The sequence below is a fragment of the Corticium candelabrum genome, chromosome 1, assembly GCF_963422355.1.
Source record: "Corticium candelabrum chromosome 1, ooCorCand1.1, whole genome shotgun sequence".
Taxonomy (NCBI): domain Eukaryota; kingdom Metazoa; phylum Porifera; class Homoscleromorpha; order Homosclerophorida; family Plakinidae; genus Corticium; species Corticium candelabrum.
Window position 1 is genome coordinate 14,327,425 of NC_085085.1, and position 22,060 is coordinate 14,349,484.

A 22,060-nucleotide genomic window follows, 5' to 3' on the forward strand; every position below is an offset into this window, starting at 1 on the left:
CTCCGTATGCTATAATGGACACATTTATTCCATCCGCCGTCTTCGCTACATTGTCCCTCAGCGTCTCAAACAAATCGCTTGTTGTTGCGTCGGGACCAAACACGTTATCAAACCTGCACGGCATTGCAATAAACAAAAAAAAAGAAACAAATACTGTCGATCGATATGGTTTGTTTCGATCGAAGAACATCTTACTGGTAGTCGACGCCACTGCTTGCATCTACGGGGTTTTCAACGTAAACTAGAGACTGAGACAGCTTCTGTGTAACTACTCGTTTGTCTGTAGAAGGTTTAATTCGAACGACTACGCGTAAAGACATAATATATTTGAAAAGGCCGCGTATAAAATAAAAACGTTCAAAACAAAGGTTGGTACTCCAAAGCTGGCAGGTGCGTGGTTAGACCACGTGACTGCTGTGGACCTGCAGCAAGAGGGCTGTCGTTGTGAGCATCTTGTGTGGTGCTTTGCTAACAATGACGTCGGTGAGTACTAAGTGGGTCGTAACCTATTCTTGAGCTGTCTTTGCTAGATTGCACTGCCGGTCAGATGTAAGGCATGCAGCTGCTTTGTCATACTTTGTACCGTTTTGCATCAACTTCTCATTGTGTGCGTCTTGAGTTTGCTGCACTGTTATTTCGTTTGCTTGTCTGTTTGTTCATCTAACTGTCTGTTTTTTTGGTGTAGTCAACACATTTCCTACATAATTAATTAATTAAGTCATTGCTCTAATCTGTTGTAGCCACAGGATGGAGATGACAGTTTCTCAGAAAAATCTTCTCACAAAATATTTGGCTTTCTGGGTATGCGAAGCTATGTGGACTGCATGCTTGGTGTAATTGCTACGCTATGTGTTGTGGCAGGCGAGCAAGAAAAGAAGGATGTTATGCAAGGTGATTTGTCCGGTGAACATAGTCTCAAATCAAAAGTGATTCGCATCTTTGTATGCTCCACTTTTACGGGTTAGTCTGCTTTAATTTGTGTAGCATGACATGCAGACAGACAGACAGACAGACAGACAGAAAGACAGACAGATAGACAAGCTGACTGTGTCTTCTTTATCAGAGTAGCTTGCATTAAACTAAAGCTGAACTCAGTAGCTTGTTTGCATTTAGTGTTAGAAATGTAATGTAGAGTGTTTGTTTCAATGAATGAAGATAGAGATGCAGACAAACAGACAGACAGACTTGTGGCTTTGGAGTAGATATAATGATGAAAATAGAACAGTTATAGAGGTTTGTGATAGCCAGTACTCTAAATTGTGATTTATCAAATATATGACAGACAGACAGACAGAGACAATTTGACGGACGGACACATAGGCAGGCAGGCAGGCACACAGACAGACAGACAGACAGACAGACAATTTAGTGTTTAATAGTGATGTTGTACTAGTTTTGATGATGTATTCAATAGAGAACTAAGACAGACAGACAGATGGACAGACAGAGAGTGTTGGGCAGTCAAATGTACAAACTTACCAGAGACATACAAACTACTATACTGCATGGATAAACAGGCAAAGTCACAGAGACAATCTACGAAGTAAGATGAAATGGTTTGCACAAATGAAAGTGTTGTAAATAGTATTCGACTTTTTGATACTAAATAACTTTTGCCTCTTGCAGATACACAAGTAGAGAGAAATGTGTTGCTGCAAGATTTGTATCCGCAACTGAAGAAACACTGCCATTCTTATGGCATGGATTTCCAAATTGTCGACATGAGATGGGGTGTGCAAGACGAAGCTGTTGACGAGCATTTAGTATCAGAACTTTGCCTTCAAGAAATTAAACTCTGCCAAGAAATGTCCATTGGTCCACAATTTGTTGTATGTTTAGCCAAATTAATTTATTCTAATAAATTTATTTTATTGTGTTGATTGCAGCAAATATGTTTGGCTCATGCACATGCATTACCAGTGCTAAACAAAACTGGGTATTAAATGATTCATTAGATTACAATTTGTTTTACTTGAATTAAATATTGGAAGCTTTGACAAAGTATATATAGTTAACCGTGTGATCACTTCTGTGGATTGCACGACTGACTAGCTGTCAATGATTTGTTACATCTGGTTTAACTCAATATAAGTGACCATTTGTAAATATTTAGTTTTAAATTTTCTTTAATTTTTTGAAGGCTATATTGTTTTGTAAATCAAAGCTCTATGACAAGACAGCAATGAAGTAAAATTATTTTGTAAACTTTCCCTGTTATAGACATTTCTTGGTCAGAAGTATGGCTTTAGACCTCTCTTGGCTGTCATTCCACAACAAGACTTTGAGTCAATTATGACGTGCATCGAGGAGCCGACAGTCAAAGCAACCCTCCTGCAATGGTACAAGAAAGACACGAATGCGGTTCCTGCAGTTTATGTGCTGCAACCAGTCAGCACCTAGTCAGTTTAAGTATAATTATCAGTTGAATATGTATGTAGGTTGATAATATGTGTCATGGTTGTTTCGGTAGTTTGCCATATTGTAATTCAGAGAAGGCAGATGCACGTGAGCAAGATCGTCAGAGATGGAATGAGCTACATCGCCTTATGACAAATGCTTTGAGAAGAGCTGCTCGATCAGCAATCAAGGACAGGCAGCGAATACGAGCATTTTTATCATCAGGTTTGTCTGTTTTAATCTTCCTGTAGTTTGTTTGTCTATCTGTCCACTAGCGGGCATGCGTTTACAAAAAGCACAGAGTGAACTCTTTTACCTGTTGGTTTGTTTGTCTGCTAATAATTTGTCTGTCATTATCTCTATGTATTTGTGTGACTGTCATTTCATTTATTTGTTCATCTGTTCGTCTGTTTGCTCACTATTTGTTGCTAATCGCCTCGATTGTTTCATCAGTTGTTACAATTGTTTTTTTTTTGTCTCATTTGTGACTTATGGTTTCTTCTATATGTAGTGACTGAGCAGGAGATTATTCAAGGAATTTTTAATTGTCCCGGCAATCCCAATGAACATTGCTGGTGGTTTAAGAGAGAGATACAAAACCTAAGAAAATGTGTGCATCAAGATCCAACCACATATGTCTACATTGATGTTATACCAGGCACTAAGGAGGCAGATGCAGAAGCACTCAGTCTTCTTGCTCGTCTGAAGGAGGACAAGATTCCCGCTAAATACGTTGGGTATGTAAGAATTTTTCCTTTTTTCTGCTTGCTGTCTCCTTTGCCTTTCTCTCTTTTCTGTCTTGAGTGTGTGTGTGTGTGTGTGTGTGTGTGTGTGTGTGTGTGTGTGTGTGTGTGTGTGTGTGTGTGTGTGTGTGTGTGTGTGTGTGTGTGTGTGTGTGTGAACATCAACACATGCATGTCTGTCTGTCTGTCTGTCAGTCAGTCAGTCATTTGTCAGTCATCTGTCTGTGACTGTGTCCAAGAAATCCATGTTGCATCAAATACTTGTACATTATAATATTATCACAGACTCAACAATTCAAACATTATTCCATACACTATCAAATGGCAGAAAGGAGGTATTGATCCTGATGCACATGAAGAACACAAGCAATATGTACAGAAATTCCGCAATGATTTCTATATCACTATGAAAGCAGCAATTGACTGTGCATATCAAGCGTACAAACTTCAATCTGGAGATAATCTCTACCAAGAAGTCCTTCAACACATCAAGTTTGCCAAGGGAAGACAAAAGTTATTTCAGGTTTGTGATACATTAGAACAATAAGATTGCTACTTGATGCCTCTAATTAACAAATAAAACTATAATCTCATTTGACTCACTGTATGTGATCGAGTAGTCTGGGGACTATCTTCAGTGTAGATGATTTACAATAATTGGTAATCTCACTTTCTCGGTTCAAGATTGAGGTGTAGTGAAGTGTTTATGTTGGGAGTGCAAAGACACTATGCCATATCAGAATGTGTCCGCTCTCTCTATGTATTCTGATACAACAGCAACCCTACTTTCTATTAGATTATCAGCAACTACAGTGCACTTTTTATTGATAATGCTTGTATCACAGATCTTATACTCACCTACACAGCTCTCTTAATTAAGTTGTGTTGTTATAGTGATGGTAGGATGGCTAAATGTTTGTTCTTTAGTGATAGCAGTTCAAGTGCAATAGAAAGATGAATTATAATTTATTGTGCAATACAAAGTTAGAATGTAGAGTGGAATGCAGACATGCATAGATAAACTCTATACTGTGCTAACTGTGTGTGTGTGTGTGCTGTTATGTTGAAAGAATCATTATTGACTTATGATCCTATTGCTAGGGACGCGATTGCACCCTATCTGTGATATCAACCTATTTGAAGTCCAACGATCAAGTTCCTCTGGTTGTCCATGGAGAGTCAGGATGTGGAAAAACATCAGTAATGGCTGTTGTTGCTGCTAAATTACACACAGTCAACCCCAGATGTGTGATCATACTTCGGTTTCTTGGTACAACAGTCGACTCGTCCAGTGCCCGTTTGATGTTGTCAAGCATATGCAGACAAATCAATGAAGCTTACAATGTGTTCTCATCTATTCCAGAAAACTACAAAGACCTTGTCACATGTTTCATTGAAAAGATGCATTTGGCTACTGAAGAGCTACCTCTCTTCATTTTTCTTGATTCACTAGATCAACTGTCTGAAGAAAACGATGGTCGCCAGTTGTCGTGGTTACCGATAAAACTTCCACATCATGTTCACATCATTGTCTCCACTCTTCCTGATAGAAAGTACAAGTGCTTTCCCGCCTTGCAGATGATGATTAGTAATCCAGAACAGTTTGTTGAGGTGAGTTGCTATGGAAACTGATGAATGATAATGCATGTCATATAAGGGGCCGTCCGTAGTTACCGAATGATTTTAAAATCCGAACAACGTTAGAATTTCTTCTTACCCACCCACCCACCTACCTAATCCTAACAGCTGTCCATAGTCATGAAACAATTTCTCCTCGCAGCTATTATACGCTGTACCCACTTCTATTTATCGAACAAAATCACATCGTGTACTCTACTAAACAGTTTAATAGACTATAGAGTCAGCATGTTCCCTTCTTCTTTCTTCCAGCCCTGCACTTGTGCCCTGTCTCTTGTTTGTGGCGTTGTAGTTGGTACTGGGTGCTGAATATGTGGCCACAGCCAGTGTATGTACAATTGTGAGAGGGTTTAGGTGCAGCCTGCTGTTCTGTGTGTGCCTGGACAGCCTCTTTTCTCTTTGAACGGTTATGAATCCTTTGCAAGTGGCGTGTCCTATCTGCCTCAGATTGGAAAACATACCGATTGCAAAGTTCACAGACATGGTTGACCTTTCCTAGAAGAGACGGCAAACCATAATCTAGTTGGAGGGGCTTGCAACCCATATCCTCCATCAGTGCAGCTTCGAGGAAAGTACAGTAATGACCCTCATGATTGTTGCTTGGCCGAGGTGTCATCAAACAACCCCCATGCCAATAGCATTCAAGAACTCTGCTTCGGGCCCTCCACTAGCTACCTCTATGTCGTCGCCATCTGTGGATACCGAAGCGACCATACTAACCTGGTCATGACGGCCATGACAAGATAGGTGTGAACGCTTCGGTTCCGGTTCATCCAATCGCCGGAAGTAACCAGTCGTCGCCGCCTTCTCGTCCGCATTGTCCATTCCCTGTTGGACTCCAACGCTCTTGGCTATCACATCATCTCTTGCCTTCCTGTCCTTCGAGTACTTGTCACGCCATTGGCCTTGCGCCCACTTGAAGAAGTCCTTGCGAGTGCGCTGTCCAGCATCTTGCTGCCACAGAGTTTCGATCACTCGTGTGTAATCACTGTCATCTGCACTGCGTTGGAAGAAAGGCTCTCTCTTCCTCTTCCGTACACCAAAGAGAGTCAGCTGCTTTTTCATCACCACTGGACAATAAAGAAATCTGCGCATGCGCAGTGATCAAATGATTTCTAATTCGAACAGCCTTCTGACCCACCCACCCACTTTCGAACGTTGTTCGGATTTTAAAATCATTCGGTAACTACGGACGGCCCCTAACTATAACCAATATGTAAATGACACTTGTGATTCCGCATTTTGTCTCAAGCGCCTGGGCATTCTCATGCAAACTTGAAACATTATTTTCTTAATTTATTAGAACATTAAATCCATCCATCAACGTGCTATAGCTAGTCTGTTGGATGCTTTATCTAACCTTGACCTCTCCATCTATTTATAATCCTTTGTTTGCCTTTTAGGTTCCTCGACTTTCCTCATCTGAATGTGAGCAAATATTTTATCACTGGCTGCAACAAAGCAACAGAACGCTCACAGACACACAAAAAGGCTTAGTTCTTAATGCCTTTAAACACTGTTCACTGGCATTGTTCTTGCGACTGGCATTTAATGAAGCCATCCAATGGAAGTCGTATGCTCGAGTTACTGAGTTGTCCCTTCCAACAAATGTCAAGTCAATGATCAACATGCTGTTTGATCATTTGGAGATAAGGCATGGCTATAAGCTAGTCAAACACGCTCTCGGATACATTACTGCAGCTAATATGGGCATTTCAGAAGCAGAGCTAGAGGACATGCTGTCATGTGATGATGAGGTTTGAATTGCATTGCTAGTAGAATGTCACAGTTGTTAGTATTGTATGTTTCTTTTGTCAGGTTTTAGCTGAAGTTTACAAATACTGGACACCACAAACGCATCGTTTGCCACCTCTTATATTTTCACGTATCCGTTATGATCTTGGCGAGTTCATTGTTGAACGAGCTGTTGGCAGTGGTACTCAAGCTCTCTGTTGGTATCACAGACAATTCCACGAAGTAGCAACAGAACGATATCTTGTAGATGTTCAATTTCGATGTCATCTTCATTCTGCTGCTGCTGATTGCTATCTGGGAAAGTGGGCAGGAGTGAAGAAGCAATGGTTGGACACAGACGAGGCATACGATCGAATGGTTGGTCATCAACCACTCGTGTTTGGAGATGGTGTCAACACTCACTACAACTACAGGAAGATGAGTGAGCTGCCATGGCATCTGGTACATGCAAAGAGATTCGACGAATTGCACACACTAATTCTTACCAATCTGGCATGGCTGCAAACAAAACTGTGTGCAATGTCGTTGCCTGCTGTCATTGCTGACTTTTCCTATGTCGTGCCTACTGTATCAACAACAAGGTAATAAATATGATAGACATATAGTGCATATTACAGACCAATTGTATGTAGATTAGAGTACCTTTGTGATACACAGTGCAGTTACGGTGCAGTAACTGTTGTATCCTATTGGTGTATAATGCTGTTTTTAGGCCCGATTCTCAAGGTGTGTCTGAGTTAAGTCTCATTCTTGAGTGTCTACAACTGTCTGCCAATGCTATTGGACTCAACAGCGACCACTTGACATCTCAATTGGTTGGCCGTCTCATGCTCTTGTCTGTTGACCAGAACAACAGGCGAGTCTCAAACAGCACAATTTATTGCTTAATTGAATGACGTTTGGTGTTGATTATGTAGCTCTTTGCTTCAGAAATTGTTTGACCAAGCTGTCAGATTGGATGGCCCCATCATTCTTCCTATTTTGCCTTGTTTTCCAGCTCCTGGAGGTCCCCTGAAGGCCTCTCTGGAAGGCCACACTAATTTTGTCAGCTGTCTAGCTATTGCAAAACGACCCCGACAGTCTGGAAATGGAGATGAGCTAGTTGTCATGTCAGGCTCTTGGGATCAGACCGTACGGGTTTGGAACGTTGACAAAGGCAGCACGACAGAACTCCTGACAGGGCACACTGACTGGGTGACTGACGTAGCTGTACACAAAAACGGTTTGTTTGGAATTTCGTCATCTGCTGATGGAACTGTGAGGTACAGTGTAGTATAGAAATGCTGGTAGCGTGGAACATAACGGTGTGAACGTTTTTGTAGACACTGGAATCTGTCGACTGCCGATTGTCTTGGCGTTCTTCGTGCTAATGCGGGCGCTGTTAATGCTGTTGTTATGACAAGTGACGGTTTCAAAGCCATTTCGGCTGGCAAAGATAAACAGTTGAAAGTATGGCATGTTGATCCACAAAGCAGGTGAGAAAAAATCACAAACATTTTGTGTAAACAAACAGACTTGTATGTTGATGGTTGTTGCAGGACATACGGGGAAATGATTTTTTCTCTGTCTGGTCATCAGCATCATGTTACTTGTCTGGCCCTCGGCAGTGATGACAACACAATTATTTCTGGCTCTAAGGATAAATCAGTTCGAGTGTGGAATCTCAAGCTTGGCAATTTAGTTAAGACACTTGAAGGGCACACAGCAACTGTGACATGTGTGGCAATTCAGGACAACATTGAATGGTCAGAATTACAGCTAACATAAAGGCCAAACTAAACATGTGATCTTTTGTTGCTGTCTTTAGTTGTAGAGTTGTATCTTGTTCAGATGACAGAATGATCCGAGTGTGGGATATTACGACTGGATCGGTTCTCCACACCCTCAAAGATCATCAAGATCGTGTTCAAGCTGTAGCAATTAGTGTGTCAGGTCTTATCGTGTCTGGTGCTGTAGACAAAACAGTGAGAGTGTGGCTCCCGGATAGTGATCGGTGTGTACGTGTCTTTGAAGGCCATCGAGGAGCCATCTGTGGGATAGCAATCACAAACGACTCACAACTGGCTATTTCAGCATCTGCTGATGACACATTGCGTGTGTGGGATGTTCAGGCAGAATCTCCTTTGTACAAACTGCCATCTCACACAAACACAGTTACCGACATAAAGACTGACCCATTAGACAAATTTGTTTTTTCATCAAGTTTGGATGGCACAATACAAATTTATTCATTTGCTGATCATTTTCAGTCAGTCGAGATTTTGGGAAACCATGGCCGAAGTGTTGAGTGTGTTGCACTGTCACATGACGGTCACTTGCTATTGTCGGCATCATCTGATCATAATTTGAAGCTGTGGGATGTAAAGAAGCATACTGAGTTGCGAACTTACTGTAAACATGCTGATTGGGTGAATGCCATTGTGTTTACTGACGACGATCATCACTGTGTGTCAGGGTCTGATGATAAAACAGTTGTTGTGTGGGAGGTGGCTACCGGTAGAGCCATCAGGTCACTGAGTGGCCACAAAGCGGCTGTGAAGTCAGTGTCCTATCTTCAGACTGAGACACATCATTTGATTGTGTCTGGCTCATGTGACAGAACTGTCCGTGTGTGGAATCTACTGAATGGAAGTCAACTTCACATTCTTTCTGGTCATGGAAACGATGTTCGTTTTGTTGCTACTGCACTTGCCGGGGTATATGGTCCTGTCGTTGTTTCGACATCGCGAGACAAGACTGCCAAGCTCTGGAGCCTTGAAACGGCTGTGTGTATTAGGACTTTCTATGGTCACCAGTTGCCTGTCAACTCAGGTTTGTTATTGAAAGATGGACTTCACCTACTAACAGCATCGTCAGATAAGACCATACGTCTTTGGAGCATCGAGAGCGGAGCTTCACTTGCAAGCTTCTATGCTGAGAGTGGAGTGACATGCTTGGCACTGGCAGCTGATGAACACACAGTCATATTTGGAACTAATAATGGCTGGATCAGCAATGCTTGGCTAAGACTGGCTGGCTGTAATAACCCACTTCCCATTCCAAATCTTGAGAAATATATCAAAGTTGCTGCTCACAAACATCAGGTTTTTGGAGTGAGTGCTTCAGATAAGTCTGAAGGTCAAAGGTTTGCTCTATCAACATCCGATGAAGTAACATCACCTCTTACTATCAAATCAGAACTGGCCAAGAGGGAGGAGACAACTCTTGGCCATTCTCAGGAAGAAGATGTTGTTTCATTTCCAACGTCTCGTGCTCAAAGAGCTGAAGAATTGGAGTTAGCTAAAACAAGAATGAAGATACCATCTGACACAGAGGTTCACAGTCGTGAAGTTTCTCAAGTTTCCCCACGTGTCGTCAGCCAACAGCCGCAAACATCATTTTCATGTGCTCTCCTGTGAAATCTTGTTGACTATTGTTTACTTATATTGTCAAGTTATTTTCTAATGTTCTAAAGTACTACCGTTTTCATTATCCGTTCTATGACTTTTTTTGCAGTGCCTGAATTTATTATTGATTTTACTAGTTGCCCTAACTGATTTTCAATACAAGTGCAAAGTGTTGTTGTCAGTGTTATTCAAGCCAATCCAGGAGCTCAGTTTGTGTAAGGTATCTATGGTGCTCATTCTAGTCGTACATTAATTTGCCTACAATGTAAATTCTCTATAAATTGTTTTTGGTTAGCTCTTTTGAAGAATAACAATGTTCAGTAAATTTTTTGAAACCATCACTCATTTCTGTGCTACGTACATTCCAGGTAGGTCAATAGGCTCATGATATCAATGGTTGGACAAAGTAAGATTTGCCATGTTATAAAAGTGAGCAAGATTGAACAAAGTTGCCATCTTCTCTGTTTGGACTTGGGTGTTCAGTGAAACCATCTCCCCATCCTTCTGTGGGTACAAGTTGAGGCTGCTGATCACACATCGGACAGAGTTTGTTTCTCACACTGGAAGCTCGCATCCAGATAATTAGGTTGTATCGCTCACCGCTGGTGATAGGCAGAGCTCCATGCATGTGCTGACCTCGATGCAAAATGCCATGGCTTACTACATGAACGCATTCGGTATAACTGATGTTGGTGTGCACCTAAATGCACTTACCATCAGAAACCTGTTTGTAATTAAAATGACAACAGACAAATGGGCAAATGAAGAGACAAGAAGCAGAGTGGGCAAGGAACAGGTGGCAGACAAGCAAACAGAAAAAAGGCAGAGAAAAAGCAGGTCAATTACCAAAGACCTTTCCTACATACCTGATTTCTCATTTTTCCGAAATACAACTGACTGTCAGTAAATTCTTTTCCCAGCGATATATTGATTGTCACTTCTGCATTGTCATAATGGAAGCCCAATTCTGTGTCCTCATCTTCCTTATATTTAACAACAAACGCCTTGTGAGAATCAAGCTTCCCACCACCATAATCTTCGTAGAGAAGATGAGCAATAGGGTTCAGATAATGCTCTCTAAGTGGACTAATAAACCCTTCGTCAAATCCCAATTCATTTAATAAAACCTGAAATCAAAATCTAGTTCAAAATCAACTACCACTGTCTGTACACAAAGCATATACTTACACCATAATTGTTCATTGTGTTTGGTCTTCCTTTTGGCATTGAGCTGGATTCAAAATGTTCCATCTCCTCGACAAATTTAATACAAAATCGTTTTGTAAATATTGGCAATGAATAAACTCTCTCTGCTTGATTTATAATAAACAAGTATAACATTAGCCAACATCGTGGTTGAAGATCTCTCAGTGACACAGTGCTAAACTTTAGTGGGCTAGTTCTCTGTATATGGACATTAGGTCGAACTGATAGAACCTCAACCACGATGTTGGTAATAAGTTATGGTATTGCATCATACGAGCCTGCTTTTCAACCTATAGATTTAACGTAAGGCTAATTGGCTACGCAAGTTCTTTTTTTAGCTACTGATCTACAATACCATTTTGAGAGTATTTGAATGCAGTGGAACTAAAGTTATAGTCCTAAGAGTGTGTCTTATTGATGAAATTGTCAATACATCACAACAACAGTAGTGATATGAGTAATTTATTTGTTATGTTGTTATACCTTGCTCTGACTTTAGTAACTGGATAACATCACGTGCATTTGAAGCTTCAGTCTTGCAGTACTTTACGACATGAAGAAAACCAGCATCAAGTTGTGACTCCTAGAAACGTGCAAGTGAGTGAGTGTAAATCATCACTGTGTGTGTGTGTGTGTGTGTGTGTGTGTGTGTGTGTGTGTGTGTGTGTGTGTGTGTGTGTGTGTGTACAAGACGACATCGTCAAGTTTATGACAGCTGATTCAAGGTTCAAGGTGTATGTAACTTAAAGTTCAGCACCACAAAACTGAGTTCAATCCATGTTAATCAATCTCAAACAATGTCTACCTGTCTACCCATCTTTCCCCAATCTGGCATTTGTTCATTGCCCATCACCCACCCCAATTGCAAGCAGCATATATAATAGCATTCCATAGTCTTACTAATAAATGACCACATACCCGTAGCATGTAGATCTCTGGATGAAGAGGAACATAAGTTTGTGCTATAACTCTTTGTCTCCTCTTTGACTCATTAAACATTTCCTTTCGTCTTTGCACTTCTAATCTAACCTGAAATCATCACCACATGTGGCAGTTCCAATTTTTAGGGACGTAAGATTACAACATACCAGAAACAAGATGTCCGCAACTTGCCCATCAGACACACATCCTCTAGCCTGCAATATCTAGAATTACAGAATTTAAATAATGTTAATTAATTAAATATTTATCATTTTAAATCAATATAATTATAAATATATTTTTAATAATTGTCAATTTTGCACACAATTTTTCAAAAATTACATACAAAATTTACTGGTCACTTACTCTATTATTCAACCAACAAGCAAACCTTCGCATTTTGTTCCCGAAAGGTTTCGTCGTCCTCATACACTAGATGTGCATTGTACTTTTTCACGTACAGATTACGAGTAAAGAAGCAGCGACACACGTAATTCTGCATAGAGACTTTGACCGTTAGAAATTAATATCAACGACGCGCGAACTCTAAACGTTTCTTGGCTTGTGGAAGTTTGGATGACGGACTTGGCTTCTCCAGGGGTTACTTGTGTCATATGCTTAGAGTCTATTCGATACCAAGGCAGTTTAAGCGTGTGTAGCCATTCGTTTTGTTTTGAATGCATTCTCGAGTGGTCGAAAGTGGACAATTCGTGTCCTTTATGTAAATCAAAGTTTAGATGTGTAAGAAAGGTACACTTGCCATCTTTGCAATCGATTTTAGTACATCTTGTGTTGATTTTATTGATTGCGTAGGTGGGGTTATTTGCGGGGGCCTCACCTGTAAGCCGGGTAAGAGTGGCAGACAAAATTCAGCGCGTGTGGTATGATGATGACGAGGAGGATGCAGCTGTTACTGAAGAAAACAGCCAGGCGTTAGACTCTCAAGATTTTGACGTAAGAAATGATAATTAAATTTCTATTTTTTAAATTAAATTAATTAAGCAATTCGGGCAGTTATTGGCATTGCTAAACAGTAATTATTGAGAGATGCATTCTTTCAATACAGTAGTCTAATGTATTGTGAAATGGGTTTCTAATTGCTACAACGATCTAATGTATTGAGAGATACGGATTTCTCTACTAGGATAGTCTAATAACTTGTTGCATTCTTCTAATATAATTGTCTCATTTGTTCGTTCAGAGATGCATTTCTTGCTTAGTCTATCTAACTCACATCTAAGTCTGTAATGTATGTGTGTGCAAAGGCACATTTTAAAAGTACATAGAGTACCACAAAATGGTACTTTTAGCTTGTCAAGGTAGTTGCTATCAATTGGTTTATTTAGGGTTGGCTGACTACTCGACAGCATGTTGATGGGTACGACTTGAATGACTCATTTATTGATGATACAGATGCAACTGAGACGGTTACTCTGTGGTCTCTTCTAACTGCTGAAACGTATCAGTGCTCATTACAGCACAGTTTTGATATTGCTCTTCAGCTGCAGTTTTGTCTTCTCTAGTGATCCTGATTATGACTGGAAGAATGACAGACAATCAAGACGCCGACGCCCACAGAGACAAACTACAATCCGTTTGTATGGTTCTAGATCTCAGACATTGACAGATGAAGAGTCTATTAGTGAACACCAAGCAGTTCAGCCAGTCAACTTTTATGGAGAAAGAGGAGTCAACGAAGGCCAGGGGAGCCTTGATAGACTCCACCAGATACATTCTACAAGAGAAACACGCTCTACAAGAGAAACACGCTCTACAAGAGAAACACGCTCTACAAGAGAAACAAACTCTACAAGAGAAACAAACTCTACAAGAGAAACAAACTTCACAAGACGAATGGCAAGGGCTAGTTCACGGCGGAGACAAGCAGCAAGAAGCAGCAGAGAGTATGCAACAGGTACAAGAAGAAAGAGAAAATCTAACTCTTCACGAAGCAAAGGCATAAAGCCCACAGTTGCAACCTTATCTGAAATGTCAGAAAGTGGAACGGAACTGAGGAGCTCAGGAATGACTAGTAGTGGTTGTATGGTGACAGCAAGAGATGACATTGATAACATATTAGCCAGCGCATCAATGTCCAACAAGAAGTGCCGGTTTACTCAACTCGATTCAAGTGATAGTGATTTTGAGCCTCTTACTTTGCGAATCAAGAACATATCCAGCTCTCGTCAAGGTTTGTGTTTGTTATATTAACAGACTACTCAAACAGACTTCCTAATTCACATGCTTACCAAATGGTTATTCAAGGAATGAAAACTTTTCAAGTGTGTATGGCAGGCAGTAGGTATGTTAGTCTCATCTGTCTCCAAAAGATTATGCACCATTGAAGATGCTATGGAAATGTTTCTAAGATTGCTGCACTCCAGTAGCTTCTTGATGCCCATAGACTGTCTCTTACTAATAGATATGCAGTGCAGTGTATTTCCTTCCTCATTCAATAACTGATTAGATACTGGTTTACACGGACTGGAACACAGATGGACAGACACACAAACATACACCACATGCACAAGCACGCACACACAGGCATAATCTACATGTTGCTTCCTTTCTATTTCAGCAACCTCTGTAAGGACGACAAGAGAAGATAGCAACAAACCTGATACTACCACCCGCAGTCACGAAAACCTTGCAGAACAGCAAAGATTCAGAGCAGATCGCAAGAATGTACCCAACACCAACACATCTAAATACCACAATTCAAGTTTACTGGAAGCCTTGCAAGCTGCCTCTCCTCCACCAACACACCAAGCATCTCTGTCTGCATGGGCAGCAGCAGCTAGCAATCCATTTCACATCAATGCGAATCAAGAACAGACACAAGAGGACACAACACCATTTGTGTGGACTCCAAACACTGCAGCCAAGGTACGCAGAGTTTTCTTTGGACGTAACCACACGGTCTCTAGTCGTGAAGCGAGGCAGCCACTGGGAAGACTAACGACCAACACGCAGATAACACACGAGAGTATGTCGCCACAACAGACAACATACAGCACGGTGACGTTGAAACGCGGCAGAGTACTAGTGAGTGACACAGACAGAGAATCAGACTGATGTATGCCGCACTGCAGAAGTAGTGTATTGTATTTACAGCTGATATAGCTGGACAGACTTACAGCAAAACCTTAACGACATTACGTTAACATCTGATCACGTGATTAGAGTCGTATAGAGCATCTAAGAGAGGGATGTAATTGACTCCGAGTTAGCAGTACAAACGGTCCGAGTGTGTTTAGTCAAATGCAATGTCTTGACTCTTGCGAACCTGCCGAGTGACCTTCTTCTTAAACGCTGCTCTGTCTTCCCGCCATTCTTTCTGTAACACAAGCAACGATTGCCTCGTGAGCTGTCTGACCTTCTCACATGCAGATGTTCATACAGCAATCTACTAGTTCGATTGTCTGCTCACTAACTGGTTGTCTTGTTGGTCTATTAGTCAGTTAGTCGTGTGTCTGTCTGATTTCTAACAGCTGAAGCCACGTTGTCTGTCCGTCTGCCCTTCTGTCTGTTAGTGCATCAGTCCAGTCATCGTCTGGTTGTGTCCCATCTGTAAATTCACTTGCCTGTCCAATCTTTCTATCTGTCTTCTTCATTTATTTCCTGTCTGTCTGTCTGTCAAAACCATATATTATCATAAATCATAACTATTACACACTAAACACACTAAAGCAACAACTAAAACCAAAATGTTCTACTAGTGCAACCCAAACAGCAGTCATATAAGTCACATATAGCGTCTGTCTGTCTGTCTGTCTGTCTGTGTGTCTGTTTATGTGTCTGTCTGTCTGTCTGTCTGTCTGTCCATGTATGGCTGTTTGTCTGTTTATCTGTCTGTCTGTCTGTCTGTCCATGTATGTATGGCTGTTTGTCTGTTTATGTGTCTGTCTGTCTGTTTGTCCACGTATGTATGGCTGTTTGTCTGTTTATGTGTCTGTCTGTCTGTCTGTCTGTTTATATGTCTGTCTATGTGTCTGTCTGTCCATGTATGTATGGCTGTCTGTCTGTTTGTGTCTGTCTGTCCATGTATGTATGGCTGTTTGTCTGTTTATGTGTCTGTCTGTCTATGTGTCTGTCTGTCCATGTATGTATGGCTGTCTGTCTGTTTGTGTCTGTCCGTCTGTCTGTTTGTGTCTGTCTGTCTGTCCATGTATGTATGGCTGTTTGTCTGTTTATGTGTCTGTCTGTCTGTCTGTCCATGTATGTATGGCTGTTTGTCTGTTTATGTGTCTGTCTCTGTCTGTCTGTCAAATCTTCATATATTTTTATTCATAAAGCAAATACACGTGAACTGTCTGTCTGTCTGTCTGTCAACACATATTTTCAAACATTGAACTATTATACACCATCTAAGCAAAGCAACTAAATACTACCCAAGCCAATAAGACTTGGTTCTGTCTGCTTGTCTATCTATCTATCCGTCCATCTGTCTGTTTGTCTGTCTGTCATCAATCAGTTGGTTTGTCCACCCATAGAACTGGTCTTTGGTCAGTTTTCCTGTGGTCCAGTTTCTGTTCTCTGCTCAGTCTACAAACAGTAAGACCTGTGTTGCACATAACACAACACAACAAATTCAACTTACTGCTGCATCTACATTGGCTGGCGACGAATCATTAGGATCAGCCAGTAATGAGATAACACTCAGAAGAATAGTTTCAACGGTGTGGATTGGCAACCAGCGTTCTTCAGCCATCTCATAACCCCATTTATCATCACCGGGCTCATGGAGGATTGAGATACAAACATCGCCATTTTTCTCAACTGGAAAGAAACAGCAAACAATCAAGTGAAGCACCTGTTTTCACAAAGATTTACTTGTCCAACATGCTAGTGCGACTACCCTGATATCTGACTTCCCTGCATGATTAACGAGTATGCAAGTTCAAGTAAATTGACAAACTACAGTTCTGTGTCAGTTTAATTAACAAGCCAAGGCTTTTATTAGAAACATATGAGGTCTGCAGTAAGAGTGGAAGAAGAAGCCTATATGGTGTACACTGTATGTACACATAAATTGTCTTCCATGTACACTTCATGCTGCTGATTTGTGAGTCCATTGCCTCTCCTTCTTGGCCATTCCTTGTCATTCTGCTACTACATATTCCGTTGACTTTTGCCTTCGTGATTACTTTAGGAGAGAATATGATAAAGCCGCATCATTATTATCTACTACCTCGTCTGACATCTAGATGTGTGTGTGTGTGTGTGTGTGTGTGTGTGTGTGTGTGTGTGTGTGTGCGTGTGTGTGCGTGTGTGTATTCTCATTGTCAGCAACCACTTCTGAATGCCCATTACAGTGAGCGTACAACACACAACAGAAAAACAGTAACAACACTCTTCTTACGAGGTCTAACATATCTTCACTAATCAACAAATACACTGAAGACATATCAATTAGAAACCACATTTTAAATAGAAAATTTTATTAAAAAACATTTTCATAACCTCATTTAACAGAACAAAATTGCTAGTAAATTGTGATTATGACAAACTAATTAATGAATCCCCCAGACTAATGAGTTCCTACAGTACACACACACACACACATTCAGAAATTGAGTGGGCGTGGTTTCCATGACATACAAGACACCCCGTGGCCGTCTTACAATACAAGCTAACAATGGCTGCTTACTGTTGGGATGCCAGATTTCAGTCATGAACTTCATTTTGGGCGGCCGCTGCGGATATTCCCTAGGAAAGGTCAGATGTGCCTTGAAGAAGCCTCCCTCACTGTAAACAACGCAACAAACAAGAACACAGACTCAGTCACACAAACAATATCTAATAATCAAGCGCATCGACCACTGAATCAATTAACCCAGTGTTTTGTCAAAAACGCTTGACGTCTGATGATTTCGTACTACAACGTGTCCTGTGGTCCAATGATGAGCACTTCCCATTTAAACAGGTCGTCGTCGTCTATGAGTCCAGCTGAAAAGCCTTCTACCGGTTTTCTTTGAAGTTCTAAAAGGAAGTAATATATGGTGTTACTCGAGATGTTGAAGAAGGCGTTGCGCAATCGCTGCTCGTCAGTGGCGTAATAGAGTGGTGACTATCGCTTCACTTACCCATCAGCTGCTTTCGAAGCAAAAGCGCTGCCTGGTCTGATGCCATAGTAAATAGAGCGGTGTTTATCCGGGTAGCTGCTCAGATTTATACGGGATTTTGTTATGTAATTATTGCTTCAATATGAGACAATGTAGTTTGTGTTCTTGACTAAATTTAAACATAGAAATTTCTCAATGCTGTTTTCAGTACATGTACAAAACGTAGCAAAACTCTCGCCTTTAATTAAAGGTCTGGATCGCGAGGCTCTTTAATTAATTAAGCAGGAGAAACTTTTGTAATTTATGGCTGAGTCTCGTTGTCCCGGTTTGAACAAGAAACACGGCTTTCTCAAGGTTATAGAGAGAAACCAAATTTTTAGAGACAACTACAACAGCACAGAGAAAGAGGGAGCTGATGAAAAAAGGCAAAGGGCGGAGAAAATGACGTTCGAAAACGAAACGCTGTCTAAAGACAGACAGACGCCAAGCAAGCGTTCAGTACAGTTGTACGTGCCTCCAGGAAGAAGAAAAAAAGACTCATGTGAAGAGCAGAAATTAGACGAAAGAGGAGGCGTTTCAGGCACTCCAAAGGAGGAGACAGACACTAGACAGGAGATTTCGACGTTGGAATCAAGAGAAGCAGATTGCACGTCGACGGAAGGAGGGAGTGGCAAGAAAAAGGCATCTCGAGGGGAGAGAATCCGAACACCGTTGTTTGTCATGGAAGTGGAATTGGAGAATGGCAAATGGAAGGCTTTTGTTGTACATAAGGTTGGACAGACAGAACACTACAACATTATTTTAATAATTAATCATTGTACAAAATTAATTAAACGAGCATCAAAGCTCTCAGTATCTGTGGGCTTTGAAATATACATATATATATATATATATATATATATATATATATATATATGCTCATGGAAATTAATCTTTAAATTCGTTTCATTCGAAATGTTTCTACATTGGTCATGCTGTATGCGTAGCATCGTAAAGTGGTGTACTGTAAACACATACTGATCCATACCGTATCTTTAATTTAGTGTGACATTTGGCATTTCTAAAATATTTGATTGTACAAGAATATGTTGATTGCTTACTGTTGTGCTTGTATAAATCAATGTCTCATGTCAGTCTATATCAATGATTATATCACAGGCACTAATGAGTAACATACAAAAAGGATATGTTTATGGTACTGCAATGCTACAGAGGAAATACAGAAGTCGTTGGCACTGATGCCAAGAGATTTCTTTAAGTTTGTTGTCAATCTTGTTTGTCATGTAGGAGGACGATCCTAGGAAGATTGCTACCAAGTTTGGTGGGAGACACAATTTGTCGGACAGCATTCAGAGAGCTCTCGAGTACAAGGTAAGACAGGAAATAGATAGGAAACTAACTGTATAGTAGGGACATGAATCAGAATGTATACAGTCTACTTGCTACCATAATCTAGGCATGGTACACATTATTATGTATTGTTTTCAGAAGAAGATTTTGTACAGTATCGATCCACTTGACTGTGTATCAATCATCTCTATACATCTGTGTACACACAGTCCATGAGCAGACCCTGGCGAGTGGGACATGCTGTGATGCTATGTCCTGGCTCTGATACAGCCTTGTCCACTAGACATGCATCATTTCTTGTCATACCATTCGGCTGCTTCAAAACGTGAGCTGCCATTATTGGGAGTTGGAAAAGAGTGAGACTGTCTTCTTCCCAATTCCCAATAATGGCAGTCACCTCTGAGTTTTCCACCAGTTATATTTACACCACGTGACCACCTTGCACACCAGACGATGCGTATCTCCGACTAATCCAGGGAATCGTCAGTTGCATAGCTTTCATGTGAATGCATATCAGCAACCAGAGCTGGCCCAGGACTGCTGCTTAAGACCAAGAATGAGCACTGTACACCACATATGACTTAGCCTCGCCCCAGATGCAGTATGGATTGCAGTCCCAGATGAGCTGCCATCACCACTACATTGTAGCACATCCAGGACTGCGATCCACACTGAGTCTGGGACGAGGCTACATATGATTAGCCTCGACACTAGGCCTTCCTTTGCTTTACTGAGACAAGGTCACGTGATACACCACCACCACCACCCCACCCGTTGCTATCCTCGCATGGAAGGATCACTGAAAGCAAAGAAATAGCCTCGTCCCCAGGCGTTCGCCTCGCTCCTCCGTATGATATGGCATGTGAATACTGGCATAAGGCATGTCTGGATAGTGTCTGTCGTATACTCACTATACTCAATCAAACAGTCTGTACAATCGGTACATTACAAATAGTTCATTTTGTTGTGCATGCATCGAATACTTCTTCGCCTTCTATGTCTAACTCCTTTGCAGTTTCATTCGGACTAACTATGTCTCCATCGAACGTTATCTTCAAGCGGTGCCTTGAAACACCAAATTCAGTAGCAACGTTTTGGTAGAGTTGTTCCATAGGAGATTTCTAAGTCAATCAACATTAGACAATAGACAATACATGTGTTCCATTATTTGTACAATCACAAACCTTTGAAATTCTAAAAAATTTGGATTTTGTTTCCATTTGGACTTTGACAGTAATTTCGTCGTGTTTTGGTGGCTGACTCATAGGCTTCACTGCTGTGTCAGATACTAGGATCGCTCCTGCCACAACAGCTGGTAAATTACATGCTCATGTGTTACGTATAATTAGTGATGTTGAATAGACTGTCTATGAACCTGTCTGTTTGTTTGCTTCCATCTTCAGTCTCTCTGATTGCTTGTTTACCCTGTGCACGTCACTGTCGTGTGTCTCACTGTCTGTTGAAGCACATATTTCGTACACCCAAGGTAGTACGTTACAGGCCAAATCCTGTCTGTTTGTTTGCCTACTTGTTCGCCTGTCCGCCCATTTTTGCTTGCCTAGCTACGTACCTGCCTGTCTTGCTGCTCGTTTGTTTGTATGCCATCTTAATATCTGTTGCTATCTACTGTATATTCCAATGTAACATGCAATAACCGACAATACATAAAAACTACAGAAACTAAACAGTTGAGTGACCTACTAATAATATCTGCTGCCACAAGTCCTGTGGTGTGTGGAGTATCATTCGGTTCTATTGGCGTACCATCCCTTTTTGATAACAGAACTCTATCCAAAGGTACGCTTTCTTCTATTGCCAACTTCTCAATAAGCGACACAAAGCAATCATCCTATGATCCCAATTAGAAAAATAACAATCACCTGATGTTGACGTAAATTTCATCACAATAGAACGGCTTACAGAGCAATGGGGTATTCGATGAATTTGTCCGCTAGGCATGACGACTCGTATTATCAGTACATGTACCCTTTCACACACTGGAGAAAGGAATGATGTTGTTGCTGGCAACTCGAAAGAGTCGAGTAGCTGTTGCTCTCTGATCTGAGCAGCTAGAACGGTAGCATTCCTGAAGAACACATGTACAGCAAATAACTTAGTTTGTATGTGTACTGCTACCTATCTGTTGTCTGTGTTCTCTCTCTGTCTCTGTAACTCTTAAGTTGCATAGAGACGAACAAGATTGACACACAGACATAAATGCATCTGTGCGCGCACACACACACACACACACACACACACACACACACACACACACACACACACAAACAAACAAACATGGCAGGGTGCAGTACTTACTCAATAAAGTAGCTACATCAGTCAATCAAAGTCTGGATGTCACACCTACCCGTACAGGGAAAGCTCTCAAATTAGTCGAGCGGTTTCTGTAGTAAATTGATGTTGTTAATTGTCTGTCTGGCACATCTGTCTGCTGCTCCGTTTATTATTTGGTTGCTTCTTTGCCTAACTAGTAACAAGTATGTCCAATAAGGAGTCTCGGCACTTACCGAAAAGCAGCGGACGTCTGAACTGGTGATTCAGACGTCATGATAAGAGCTGGAGGAGAAGGAGGAGGAGATGG

General features: G+C 41.1%; 7 protein-coding genes across 7 annotated transcripts in view; 3 read left to right on the forward strand and 4 right to left on the reverse strand.

The window, feature by feature from the left end:
- Positions 1-414: 414 nt before the first annotated feature.
- On the forward strand, positions 415-9,931 carry LOC134176447 (NACHT domain- and WD repeat-containing protein 1-like). Its single transcript, XM_062643121.1, has 16 exons — positions 415-483; positions 741-801; positions 862-960; positions 1,627-1,829; positions 2,221-2,399; positions 2,471-2,622; positions 2,909-3,134; positions 3,426-3,663; positions 4,242-4,751; positions 6,182-6,535; positions 6,597-7,114; positions 7,246-7,389; positions 7,451-7,795; positions 7,856-8,008; positions 8,072-8,278; positions 8,341-9,931. The coding sequence occupies exons 1-16, from the start codon at positions 475-477 to the stop codon at positions 9,929-9,931; spliced, it is 4,989 nt and encodes a 1,662-aa protein (XP_062499105.1). The 5' UTR covers positions 415-474.
- Positions 4,797-5,963, reverse strand: LOC134194286 (uncharacterized). The gene has a single exon (XM_062663215.1). The coding sequence runs from the start codon at positions 5,871-5,873 to the stop codon at positions 5,394-5,396; it is 480 nt and encodes a 159-aa protein (XP_062519199.1). The 5' UTR covers positions 5,874-5,963; the 3' UTR covers positions 4,797-5,393.
- Positions 9,932-10,310: 379 nt separating the features above from the next.
- LOC134194275 (2-oxoglutarate and iron-dependent oxygenase domain-containing protein 2-like) lies at positions 10,311-12,558 on the reverse strand. The gene is made up of 7 exons (XM_062663206.1): positions 12,438-12,558; positions 12,214-12,270; positions 12,044-12,154; positions 11,609-11,708; positions 11,108-11,232; positions 10,786-11,046; positions 10,311-10,619 (listed from the first exon to the last, which is right to left on the reverse strand). The coding sequence occupies exons 1-7, from the start codon at positions 12,546-12,548 to the stop codon at positions 10,341-10,343; spliced, it is 1,044 nt and encodes a 347-aa protein (XP_062519190.1). The 5' UTR covers positions 12,549-12,558; the 3' UTR covers positions 10,311-10,340.
- Positions 12,559-12,578: 20 nt separating this feature from the next.
- On the forward strand, positions 12,579-15,127 carry LOC134194296 (PHD and RING finger domain-containing protein 1-like). Its single transcript, XM_062663227.1, has 5 exons — positions 12,579-12,796; positions 12,860-13,000; positions 13,393-13,505; positions 13,570-14,237; positions 14,625-15,127. The coding sequence occupies exons 1-5, from the start codon at positions 12,623-12,625 to the stop codon at positions 15,119-15,121; spliced, it is 1,593 nt and encodes a 530-aa protein (XP_062519211.1). The 5' UTR covers positions 12,579-12,622; the 3' UTR covers positions 15,122-15,127.
- A 5-nt stretch (positions 15,128-15,132) lies between these two features.
- LOC134194307 (ubiquitin-conjugating enzyme E2 G1-like) lies at positions 15,133-18,233 on the reverse strand. The gene is made up of 5 exons (XM_062663238.1): positions 18,133-18,233; positions 17,926-18,028; positions 17,697-17,794; positions 16,647-16,825; positions 15,133-15,383 (listed from the first exon to the last, which is right to left on the reverse strand). The coding sequence occupies exons 1-5, from the start codon at positions 18,176-18,178 to the stop codon at positions 15,300-15,302; spliced, it is 510 nt and encodes a 169-aa protein (XP_062519222.1). The 5' UTR covers positions 18,179-18,233; the 3' UTR covers positions 15,133-15,299.
- Positions 18,234-18,384: 151 nt separating this feature from the next.
- LOC134192548 (UPF0561 protein C2orf68 homolog) lies at positions 18,385-19,620 on the forward strand. The gene is made up of 2 exons (XM_062661291.1): positions 18,385-18,882; positions 19,399-19,620. The coding sequence occupies exons 1-2, from the start codon at positions 18,415-18,417 to the stop codon at positions 19,516-19,518; spliced, it is 588 nt and encodes a 195-aa protein (XP_062517275.1). The 5' UTR covers positions 18,385-18,414; the 3' UTR covers positions 19,519-19,620.
- A 731-nt stretch (positions 19,621-20,351) lies between these two features.
- The window catches only part of LOC134179742 (uncharacterized), a 2,965-nt gene continuing 1,256 nt past the window's right edge, over positions 20,352-22,060 (reverse strand). Inside the window, exons 2-6 of the mRNA XM_062646695.1 lie at positions 21,987-22,060; positions 21,382-21,547; positions 21,163-21,310; positions 20,646-20,761; positions 20,352-20,582 (exon numbers count right to left, since the gene is read on the reverse strand). The exon at positions 21,987-22,060 is cut by the window's right edge and continues 76 nt beyond it. Coding sequence (XP_062502679.1) covers positions 20,418-20,582; positions 20,646-20,761; positions 21,163-21,310; positions 21,382-21,547; positions 21,987-22,060 — 669 coding nt within the window. The 3' untranslated portion in view covers positions 20,352-20,417. The remainder of the gene's footprint in view (positions 20,583-20,645; positions 20,762-21,162; positions 21,311-21,381; positions 21,548-21,986) is intronic.

Excerpts from the sequence above, each read along its gene's own strand:
- LOC134176447 (XM_062643121.1), top strand. Across the intron at positions 802-861 it reads CAAAATATTTGGCTTTCTGG|GCGAGCAAGAAAAGAAGGAT; the intron begins GTATGCGAAGCT and ends GTGTTGTGGCAG. Across the intron at positions 7,115-7,245 it reads CCTACTGTATCAACAACAAG|GCCCGATTCTCAAGGTGTGT; the intron begins GTAATAAATATG and ends TGCTGTTTTTAG.
- LOC134194275 (XM_062663206.1), bottom strand. The coding sequence starts at position 12,548 with ATGCAGAATTACGTGTGTCGCTGCTTCTTTACTCGTAATCTGTACGTG. Across the intron at positions 11,233-11,608 it reads GTTACTAAAGTCAGAGCAAG|CAGAGAGAGTTTATTCATTG; the intron begins GTATAACAACAT and ends TTATAAATCAAG. Across the intron at positions 10,620-10,785 it reads TCGGAAAAATGAGAAATCAG|GTGCACACCAACATCAGTTA; the intron begins GTATGTAGGAAA and ends AAGTGCATTTAG.
- LOC134194286 (XM_062663215.1), bottom strand. The coding sequence starts at position 5,873 with ATGCGCAGATTTCTTTATTGTCCAGTGGTGATGAAAAAGCAGCTGACT.
- LOC134194296 (XM_062663227.1), top strand. The coding sequence starts at position 12,623 with ATGACGGACTTGGCTTCTCCAGGGGTTACTTGTGTCATATGCTTAGAG. Across the intron at positions 12,797-12,859 it reads AGTTTAGATGTGTAAGAAAG|GTGGGGTTATTTGCGGGGGC; the intron begins GTACACTTGCCA and ends TTGATTGCGTAG. Across the intron at positions 13,001-13,392 it reads TAGACTCTCAAGATTTTGAC|GGTTGGCTGACTACTCGACA; the intron begins GTAAGAAATGAT and ends TGGTTTATTTAG.
- LOC134192548 (XM_062661291.1), top strand. The coding sequence starts at position 18,415 with ATGGCTGAGTCTCGTTGTCCCGGTTTGAACAAGAAACACGGCTTTCTC. Across the intron at positions 18,883-19,398 it reads AGGCTTTTGTTGTACATAAG|GAGGACGATCCTAGGAAGAT; the intron begins GTTGGACAGACA and ends TTTGTCATGTAG.
- LOC134194307 (XM_062663238.1), bottom strand. The coding sequence starts at position 18,178 with ATGGCATCAGACCAGGCAGCGCTTTTGCTTCGAAAGCAGCTGATGG. Across the intron at positions 18,029-18,132 it reads GCTTCGAAAGCAGCTGATGG|AACTTCAAAGAAAACCGGTA; the intron begins GTAAGTGAAGCG and ends ACTTCCTTTTAG. Across the intron at positions 17,795-17,925 it reads GGACCACAGGACACGTTGTA|TGAGGGAGGCTTCTTCAAGG; the intron begins GTACGAAATCAT and ends CGTTGTTTACAG.